The sequence below is a fragment of the Crocodylus porosus genome, unplaced genomic scaffold (assembly GCF_001723895.1).
Source record: "Crocodylus porosus isolate Cpor-Errol unplaced genomic scaffold, CroPor_comp1, whole genome shotgun sequence".
Taxonomy (NCBI): domain Eukaryota; kingdom Metazoa; phylum Chordata; order Crocodylia; family Crocodylidae; genus Crocodylus; species Crocodylus porosus.
The window spans coordinates 75,617-86,066 of NW_017728926.1; the positions used below are offsets into that span (position 1 = coordinate 75,617).

Genomic DNA, 10,450 nt, shown 5'->3' on the forward strand with positions numbered 1-10,450 from the left:
TGTTCATAACCTGTTGTGGAGAGGACTTCCACCAATCATCTCGGGAAAAGTATGACAACACTTGTGGACAGGGCTCCAACGGGCTGGACGCTGTGATGAACCCTGTACCATTGTTTAAATGTTGCCCATACCCCCTCTGACTCGGTCTATTGGCTCAGCATTCCCTAACCTGGCAACCAAGTTTTAGCCAATTAAGTTTACATAGGCCTCCCATAGTGGGACCGGGGAATGTACAGCCCGAGATGCCTTTGTAAATCCAGATTAGAACTGGTCTGATAAATGCTGAGCTGGGTGTGAGGGTTGGGGTTCAAATGCCACCGAGTTTCGCTTGCCAAAAACTCTTAATCTGCCTCTGGGGAGGCGCAACCAGTGGGGCTTGGTCAGGCATGACCTGTGAGGGGTGGGGGGATCAGATGTGACCTGTGGGTGGTGTTGGGAGGGAAAGCACATCCTGTGGGTAGAGTAGAAGAGGCAGGCATGACCTACAAGGGTTGAGGGGAAAAGGCACAACCCACAGGTCGCCCTTCCCAACGCCATCTTCCTAGTCCTCCGCGCCTTGCTTGGGGTGCCCTTGGATCCTTCTTTGGGGTTCTTATGTCCCACCCTACACTCGTCTGCCATGACTTGATGGAAATTAGGATGATGTTCTTGCAAGCGGGAGCCTGCCTATTGTATTGGGTATGTTGGGGGCTTTCCGTAAGTGGGACTGACCCCTGATTTTTTCTAGCTAGGCCTCCCCATCTAAACCCACTAAACAGGGTTTGACACCGAGGCTCTAGGCTTTTCCATGGTCTTAAGGCCTTTTCCTGCTCCAATCCGGAGCCTGGTCCAGAGGCCCGGGCACCAACCCCACAGCCGGAGGGCCACAGGCCCAAAACCAGGGGACAACCCTGAGCCTGCAGCCTCCCAGGCCACAAAAAAATACAAAAATAAAGCTGCACCACAGGCGTACCAGAACTTCCTGGCTTTTAAGATTGCGCCTCGCTGGAGCTGGGGTTTGCACCCCCTCTCCGGGGCTACTTGCTGCCCCCTCTCTGGGGCTGGGGTTCCCACACTGCTAAAGGGCCCCTATGAGGCCTCCTCCAACCCCTAATAGCCTCTCCCAACCTCCGGTATTTTATACAACAAGAAATAAAACAAGCCCCTGGGCTGTAACAAATTCAAGCTGCTCAGCTATAACATTATTCTTGCCACATCAGGGGTGCTCTGTCCTTCCCCCAGTCTCGGAGCTGTACCTGCAGTTTGGCCTCTCCCCTCTGCTTGCTCTGGGAGAGCTTCTTCCCCCATGGCCGCTGGCAGGGAACTGCCTGCCTGGCCTCAGCCTGGGAGTTACATAGGAGCCAAACCCTGCCCCTTCCAGTCAGCTGACTCCCACCGGTTGCCATAGCAACCTGTACCTGTACCTCTTCATTACCAGTTCACAAGTAGCAGGCACCTCAGTGCCCTGCTACAGGTGGGTTAGGGGAGCAGGCATGACCAGAAGGTGGGATAGTGGGGGCAGGCATAACCCATGAGGGGTAGGCCCCTCCCCCCAGCAAACCTACACCCCCATCCTTCCTGTCCCTTCCCCCACTGGGGCTCTGGCAGCAGCGAACACTGATAAAAGCTTGCGGGTGGGAGGTTGAGAGGGTTAGCTAGTCAAGGGGGGAGACAAAAAATAGACTGGTGTGGGGAGTGGGGAGAGCAGCCCTGAGGCTGCGGCCAGTGGCTGAGTTTTCCTAGCCCCAGGCTGTGCAGGAAAAGTGTACAGAAATTCCATGCACCAGTTTGACCTAAATCATTTAAGTTTGATACTAACTACATAGATCCGGGTTTATCTTAAACCAGGTTCTGCAACTTTTAGATTGGTGTGTGTGCATGGAACTTCTGTACAGTTATAGGTTTAGACTGATTACTCAATCACTGAGACCATGCAGTGCACAACTGAGGATACCTGGGAAAGCAGAGCCGAAGGCTGAGAGCGGCCCATAAGGGGCCAGGGAAGTCATAATGGGTAGTTTGGTGCATAGTGTGGCAACACAGTGATGGCAAACTCCAGGGGAGAGTGAGACCAGGTGAGACCCTGGAGAACAGGTCATGGTGAGGCACTGTGGATGTCATCTGCAGGGCATGGGGCACAGTAAGGGAAGGTTGGAGTGGCATGTAAACCCCTTGGCATCAGGGCATTAAAATGGGCAGCCTCCCACTTATTACATCAGGTTTATCCCAACAAGTTGTGGCAGGTAAGGCAGGGGAGACTGCCCTAGACAGAGGGGTGGCCAGTATGGTGACTGACCATGAGTCAGACCCTTTGTCACACACCCCCCCCTCACAAGGTAGGTGGGCTAGCTTTAGCCCAAGCTGTCTGCTCCAGCTGAGCAAGGACGCATGCTCTAGCACTCCCTGGCTTCTGGCCTGAACCACTGCAGGCATGTGGCTGAATTTCCAGAATCAAATTGAATGTCTCTTCACTTGCTTATTGGTTCAATCTGCACAGCTTAGACTAACCTCCAAAGATTGAATCAATTCAGCCTCGGGTTTTTTGACTCTGTATTTAACTGAAGGGATTACAAGTTGTTTTGGAAGAGGGGCAAAATAATATCCATAATGGATCATCAATCTTGGATTTTCTATCATTTCTGCAATTTCCTTGTCACTATTAATAAATGATAGATTACGAGCTGTGGCAGCGAGGTGCCACCACAGGCTCCTGAAGGGGAGAGGGTACTCCCCAGGGGCCCCAAACCCCTGAAACAGACCACCGGCAGGGGTGACTTACCCCCTGCCAGGCTGCCAGCACAGGAGCCAGGACTGTAGCTGCAGCTGCATGAGCCGGCGTTACACCGGCTGTTTAATCAGTTGTTTCCTGCGCAGGGAACAGTCGGACCAATTGCGGCAGCCACATAGGCCGCCATGGGAAAGTTTAAAAGCTGCGCCAGAACCAGGGCGGGGAGGGAGCCGGAGAGAGAGAGCGCTAGTGGGCAGCACGCTAGAGCTGCTGAGGCTCCAGCATACAAGAGGAGCGGCACAGCCTGTGTGGCTCCCTCACACCACACAAGGGAACTTCTGAGCCCCCTCCAGGAGGCAGAGCAGGGGAAGCCTTCCAGCTCCCCGCAGAAAGCAAGCTAAGGGAAGCATCTGAGCTCCCTGTAGAAAACAGGGCAGAGGAGGCACTTGAGCCCCCTGGAGGAGGCTGGGGTCAAGGAGGCATCTTCACAGCCCTCTCCTCCCCAGGGGAGTATTTCTTCTAAAACAAACAAAAAAAAAAAAATGGAAAAAGGGAAAGCAAAGAGCCTAAAGAAGGCTTCGAGGCCAGAGGCAGGAGAACCATCTGCATCCACACTGATGGGGGACTCCACCCAAAGCAAGCTGTGGGAAACTCTACAGGTCCAAAATCCCCACTCTATGAACACACATCCGGTTGGCGAGTGGACGGGGTGTAGGGGAGGTGGAGTCCCATGGAACAGCACACCAAACAATCGTTTGTACTGCCGTTTGTCGGGAGGCCCTCCCAGGAAGACCTTCACTGAACGCCCTCTCTTGATAGTTTAACATCAAAGTTGTGGCAGGCGAGTTGAGGGGCAGGGCTAATCCTTCAACAAGCCATACAACACGTGAGGCCCCAGGCATCACATGAGCCATCCTGGTCACCAGTACAGGCTGAGCACTCATTCATAAATGTTTCTCTCGGTTGATACTGTTATTAATAGAGTATGATAATATGGCCAGTCCAGCCCCATTATTCCCCAAGAAAAGTCATCTACTCAAACTCCCATTGTGCTATCGTCTCACACTGATGTCGTGTAAGTGAAATAAGCTCAAGCAATTTATTAAGGGCTGATTTCAGAATCATAGTTTTGGACAAGTTTTAAAAGTCTCTTAAAAACCATCCTCTAATTTTCATTCACAAATTTGTGTTTTGCACCCTGTCACAGGGACACTCAGGTGCCCTGTTCCTAAGAAGGGAGAAGGCCAGCTGCCAATCTCCAGGGGCAGCTCAGGTGCTGGTTGCTGGGGCAACCGGGTTGGTCATGTGACAAGAAGGGGGCAGGGCCAGGCCTTTATAAACAGCCCAGGCCGAAGCCTAGCAGCAGTTCCCTTCTGGCAGCCTGAGGTGCAGGAGCTCTGCAGGAGAGCTGAGCAGAGCAGAACTGATTGTTGCAGCCTGACCACCCAAGCGGCTGCAGCATGGTGAGGGTGGAGAGGACCCTGACTGGGAGGCCTTTGTGAGAGAGCCAGGTGGGCTTAGATCTTACGTTGTAGCCAGGAGGCTTATTGTTGTGTTTCAGCCGTTTGGCTTATGGTTCTGTCTAGTTACTGTTATACCGGAGGACCGGGTGAGGCTGTAGGGGTGTGAGGAGGCCTCATGGGAGCTCCCCAGTAATCTGGGGGTTCCTGGTGCCCAGTGGGGCACAGTGAGCAATGCCAGGTGGGCACAGCTGTTTGTGCCAGTGGGGCGCGGTGTTGAGGGGTGTTGACCCCGGCCCTGTGGGGCGATACACGGAGAAGCCCCAGTAAGGCGAAAGACCCTGACGGTGTTCCAGGGGGCCAGGCACGGCCACGGCCACCTGAGCCCCAACCAGGGGTAGGACTGGAAAGGGTCCCTGAGGGGCTCCACAGTGGTGGGGACTCCAAAGGGCCAAAGGGGCCAGGTAAGGCTTAGGCCGCCTGAGCCCCATTGGGAATTGATAGAAACCCCAGCAGGGGTGCGGACTGGAAAGGGTCCTGGAGGGGCGCCACAGTAGTGGGGACCCCGAAGGGTCAAAGGGGCCAGGTAAGGCTCAAGCCGCCTGAGCCCAACTGGCAAGAGTACGATCAGTAAGCCTGAGAGGGCTAATAGATATAGGGGCGCTGGTTGTGTGACAAGCCCAGGGGCACCAGACAAGGGGCGCTGGTTGTGGGACAAGCCCAGAGGCACCAGACAAGGGGCCCTGGTTGCGTGACAAGCCAGGGGGTGCCGGGCAGGGCGCGGAAAAGGAAAAGGACCTGATAACATCCGGAAGAGCAGTGAGGCTTGGGGCGTGCTAAAGGGGAGGTAGGAGGCACGCATAGCCTATAGGGCTGGGGGTGCACCAGGTCACCCCATGCAGAACGGGGAATAGTACAAGCATAGGACAGTGTTCAGGGCAATAAGTGGCAGCCTCCCTTATAGAACCATATACCAACAAGACGTGGCGGGCGAGAAAAGAGGGTGCTGGATTGCCCTAATTGGGCAGGGCAGGGGGCGCTAGTGGCATCACGGCTGCTCCTGCGCCCCACTCCGTGACACACCCTTATTCAGGATGAATCGCTTCTTTGCTTTGCCTGATGACGTGTGCCTTGTTCCTGATGAAAATGTCTTTGACATTCCAACAGAGGAGAGTTTCTAGGTGACAAATGCAAAAGAAGGCAATAAGCTGTGGCAAGATGCCCAACTTCTTCATGACGCACTTTATAATTGCTGTAAGAGGCTGTGCTCTTCCTCTTGGAAAGACAAAGGACACAAGCTGCTCATTAGAGATCCTCTTTTATTAGCTTGCTTTGCAGGACATTCTGAGGGAATGTTGATGATGCCATTGTCATTGAGAGGTCATTGAAGGAGAAGTGCTTATATCAAGCACCCAGCATCAACTTAAACAGGGAAGTCATGTATCAAGATCAGACCTAATTACTGCCTGCAATCTCAGAATGAGGAGGTACATGAGTCACAGACAGAGGGAAAACTCTTTTTGCCATATACCATCTCTAGTGGTAAAGGGTCTAACAAGAACTTATTAATTCCCATTTCGTAGAACACTTTTCTGATGTCACTCGCATACCTAAGCAGGAACCAGGAGAGAGATGCACAGATGGCATGTTTCAGACACCTACAGCAAATATTTTTCAAGTCAATATATGGCCCCTTGGCATATGTGCTTACATACACACATGTATTTTGCACTATGCCTGTGGCTGTCATCCTTGTGTCATATCCTTGTGTCTTTGCTCATTTTCAGATAGTTTTGGAAATTACAGAATTTACAGTATGAAAGATCAACCTTAACATGAAACACTAATAAAAAAAAAGGAAAACAAAGAAGCACTTAATTCACTATACGTGCAATTACCAAACAACTAAAAACGGTAAATTAAAATTGGAAAACACGTAATCTAGTAGTAATTGGTCAACTATCACTTGCATTTTGCACTGTATTTAAAGACAGGAAAACTAAGTTTTAGAGCAGGGGTGGCCAGATACAGCCTGCAGGCTGCATCTGGCCTGCAGGGACCCTAAAAAATTTAGAAAAGTAATATTTATCAGTCCCTGGCTGCCTGTCAAAGATGACAGGAGCCAGGGGCAATAGCACCCAGGGGAAGCCACTGGCAAGATCAAGTGGCAGCAGAAGCAAGGCCCTGCCCCCCTGCTCCCCTGCCCCTGCAGCCAGAAGCCCCATTCGAAGGAGAGGGTTCTGGCCTGGGCCCGTGGGGCCGTTCCTGTCTTCCTGTGCCAGAGGGAAAATCAGATAAGAAGCAGGAGGAGGGGAGGACCACGGGTGATCACGCCAGTCCTCAGGGTTGGGCTGGCTGCTGCAGTTCTGATGCTGTAGTCAGGAACCACATAGTGCTGGAGCAGCAGTAGCTATGGGCAGGAAAGCAGAAGCAGGTGTGGGGGAAGGGGCAGCGAGAGGGAGCATGGAGTGCATGCATGCGGCCTGTGCCAATGCACTGGGGCCAGGGCCAGCAGGGACCCAGAGTGGGGTGGTAGAAGCATGGGGCCCAGGCCGGCAGGGACTCTGGAGCTAGGCTGGCTAGCCCCTCTCCCTGCTGGCACAGCCCGGCCCATCTCCAGAGCCCCTGGCAGCCTGTGCCCCTCACTCCCACTGCCCGCTCTGGACCCTGCCAATGCTGCCCCACCTGTTGCTGAGCTCTGGCTCCCCACTCACTCCCACTCATCCCCCCATGTTGCAGCCATTTCCCTGCCACTGCCACCACTCCCCTCCACCCCCACCGGTCACTCCAGCACCATGCGGTTCCCAGCTGCAGTGTTGGGCTGCCGGACACAGCAGCAGCTGACCCAGCCTCTGCAATTCATAGCTGGCCCCATGTAGTGCTGGCCGGTCCAGTCCAGCTCTGAGTCCTGCTGTGTCCCACGGTCTTGGTCATGTAGCTGGGACATGGTGCCAGAGTGGCAAGCAGGGTAAGGACAGAGAAGCAGCAGAAGGGCAGCAGTGGCAGATAGAGAAGGAACTATCTGTGAGCAGGAGCACAGGGTTACACCAGTGCCAAACACACACACACACCCCACACACCTATCCATTACCTTCACAAACCCCACACAGACACCCACACTCCACAAACCTCTACCCACCCTCCCCCAGTATACAAGGGTAAGTCTTCATTTTAAGCTATTGTGCAATCCCCTCTATGTACACTCAACAAACACATGTAAATCAAGACACAAATAATTTTTTTAAGCAAATTAATGAATGTTGTAATAAATGTTTGATTTTTAGAATATGATTTGGTATTTTTCTGGTTCGGAGATGACAAACCCTTGCTGAAAGGAGTACTTCTGGTGGGCCAAGGGGAGGGTGGAAAAGGTCAGGGGCTAGGACTTCCGGTCTCAAGATTGTGACCAGGGGATGGGGCACCTGTCAAGGGACAGGACTACCCATGCGGCCCTCGATGGTTTGCCAAAACTTGGTAAGCAGCCCTCTGCCTGAAATAATTACCGCCGCCCCGGTTTAAAGTGAAGGGAGCCTGAGAGAGTCCAAAGGAGGGCCACGTGCATCATTAGAGGTCTAGAGACCAGGTCATATGGGCAGAGGCTGAAAGACTTGGGACTGTTCAGTCTGGAGACTGAAAAGAAGACTCAGAGGGGACTTGGTGGCAGCCTATAAGTATATCAGGGGCGTACATCATGGCCTGGAGGAGCATCTATTCACCAAGGCCCCCCAGGGGAGGACAAGAAATAATGGGCACAAACTGATTGAAGATTGCTTCAGACTAGACATAAGGAAAAACTTATTTACAAGTCGAATGCCAAGGGTTTAGAACAGGATGCCCCCAGAGGTGGTACAGTCACCCACCCTGGTGATCTTCAAAACGTGTCTTGATGCCCATCTTTCTGGGGTCATCTGACCCCAGCAGTCTTTCCTGCCTATGTGCAGGGGGGCTGGACCCAATTATCTGTAAGGTCCCTTCCATCTCCTAACAACTATGAGAGGCTGACTGAACCACAAAAGGCTATAGAACTTGTGTCCTCAAGATCATCTAAAACAAGCCATATGCACCAAAAACACATGTCAACTTATGATTGAAAACTTGTATATGAATGTGCCTGGTGCTTTACAGAGGCAACAAGGACTTATCCCTTCCCAGAGGAGTTCACAATTTAGGATGGATATGACAGGTGTGACTGCAAGGAGAAATGATGGATGGTGGAAGCCACAGAATAAAGTTATGAGGAGGCTTGTTATGCATAGTTACCACCATCTGAGCTTTAAAAAAAGAAAAGGAAAGTTAACTTAGCCCATGACCTAATACATGGACTAGCAAGCTCCTTCTGATGAGGGAAATGGGAGAAATGAGAGTGGAAAGGGCCAGGCCTGCTTACAGGTCAGCGAGGGACCTACATTTAACACGGACCCAAATGTGTTTATACGTATTGAGTTAGTCTCCACTGAACTGTAAAAGGTGGAAGTTGCACACTCAATGCCAAGGTGACTCTCTAGGGCAATGTTGGAAGAGGCCTTCACAAATAAACAGAAATGAAACTCTACAGGAAAAATATTAAGAAAAACATCTTAAACACAACTCAACTTTTCTTTGCAAACAAAGTGAGTAGAAGTTTCAATCCCCCCTATTCTCATTCTTCTGGCACAAGAACCCCAAATATAACATGACAACTCATCCATCCACTTCACAACAGAAAAAAAGAAGCACAGTTCATATCAGATGTGCTGCGTCAAGCCTGCAAAGGCTCATAAATCAGCTGTCTCATTGCCCTGGTCATTTCAAACCAATGTCTGACCCTCTCGTTAGCTTGTGATTTATAACTGGACGTTACTTTTTTTTTTGAATGCCAGATTTATAAACTTGACTGTGCTGGGTTTGATATAATATCCACTTTGTACACCTTGCAACACAACAGTAAATTTATTGTCTATGAACTGTTACCTTGAAAAATTACATCAATGCAAAGAGGTTTCCATTCAGGATCACAGGCAATAAATTAATTGGATGGGTTTTTTTTGGTTTGGGGGAATGATGATATTTATGAGGTCATGAGCAGCTATATAATAGGTGAAACTGCACCAGTCAGACAAGAGTTCTGTACTATAGGGGTCGACAAAGACTAACTACTTAAAACAGCAACAATGCACAGGCTGGTATTCTGCTGGCTCATTATCATCAGCCTGTCCTGTCCTCTCTCATCTCTTCCCATCAGGGACTTCAGTGAGATGTCCTATCAGCTCTCGGGTAAGTTCCTTTTGTTTTTTGTGGTCAGTATTCTAGTAAGGGACACAGGACCAGACAGATTTTTTTTTCTCACTCAGAAGGGGCTCTTTGTATCTGGGCTCCTCAACTGTGAAAAGCGGTACAGATTTCTTCATGATGCCATAGGCACAATGGGAACCAATACTGGGTATGTGTCCTCATGGAATTGAGACACTGGGTGCATGAACCACCCTTTGCTACAGCCTTCAGGCCTGGAGCACAAGCTGTCTGTACTTTGCCATGCTGAACGTGAGCTGGCACATACAGCTTCTGTCTCAAAAACACTGAGGAGATTTGGGATTCTCTATTGGAAGTTTCCTGCCAGAATGAGCAGCTCTCTGGCTGCACTTTAAAGATTGCTGCTTGTTACAGTTACTTTTAAAGTTAAATTATCTAGAAATCTAGTTGCCACAGACATCACTCACAGAAACAATAATCAGGAGGGTACAAAAATCTGGCTTAAGACAGTAATGAGAATGGGTCTGGTAATCTCACATTTATTGCCTCCTGGGTGTTTGCAAGCACTGTGGACCCTTTTTAGCTTAGTTAGGGAAAGCACTGCTGCTTGGAAATCCAAGACTCAGGAGAGCAGGAATACCACTGGTCAGGACACAGAGGCTTCAGGACAAGGGGATGGGGGTCCAGAACTAGAAGAGAGACATTACCGCAGTCAGAGGCAGAGCAGTACTGGCTCAGCAATTTCCTGGGGCTCAGGAATCACAGAACAGGGAGTGCTACAGAACAGCACCTAAGTGATCTCACAGAACTGCCTAGGCAGAGGGGACCACAATAACCTACTCTGGATCTTAAATGCTGCTGTTCTTCTGGGCTAGAGACAAACATTCAAAAAGTCTGAGCCTGAATTGATTCAATCTTTGCAGGTTAGTCTAACCTGGCTAGGCTAAACCAGTTTGCAATGAGACAGACATTCTCTCTGGACTGAGGAAATTCAGACACATGCCTGCAGTGGCTCAGGCTAGAAGCTGGGGGTGGGGGGATAGAGCAGCCCTCC

At 50.9% G+C, this 10,450-nt stretch overlaps 1 protein-coding gene and 1 long non-coding RNA gene across 3 annotated transcripts in view; both read left to right on the forward strand.

Moving 5' to 3' along the window:
* Positions 1–2,042: 2,042 nt before the first annotated feature.
* Positions 2,043–10,450, forward strand: part of LOC109314535 — a 19,762-nt gene continuing 11,354 nt past the window's right edge. Inside the window, exons 1-2 of the long non-coding RNA XR_002102300.1 lie at positions 2,043–2,054; positions 2,341–2,342. This is a non-coding gene — a long non-coding RNA (uncharacterized LOC109314535). The remainder of the gene's footprint in view (positions 2,055–2,340; positions 2,343–10,450) is intronic.
* Positions 9,296–10,450, forward strand: part of UTS2 (urotensin 2) — a 7,851-nt gene continuing 6,696 nt past the window's right edge. For both annotated transcript variants that reach the window (XM_019541748.1, XM_019541749.1), the window contains exon 1: positions 9,296–9,420. In XM_019541748.1, the coding sequence (XP_019397293.1) occupies positions 9,318–9,420 (103 nt within the window). In that variant the 5' untranslated portion in view covers positions 9,296–9,317. The remainder of the gene's footprint in view (positions 9,421–10,450) is intronic.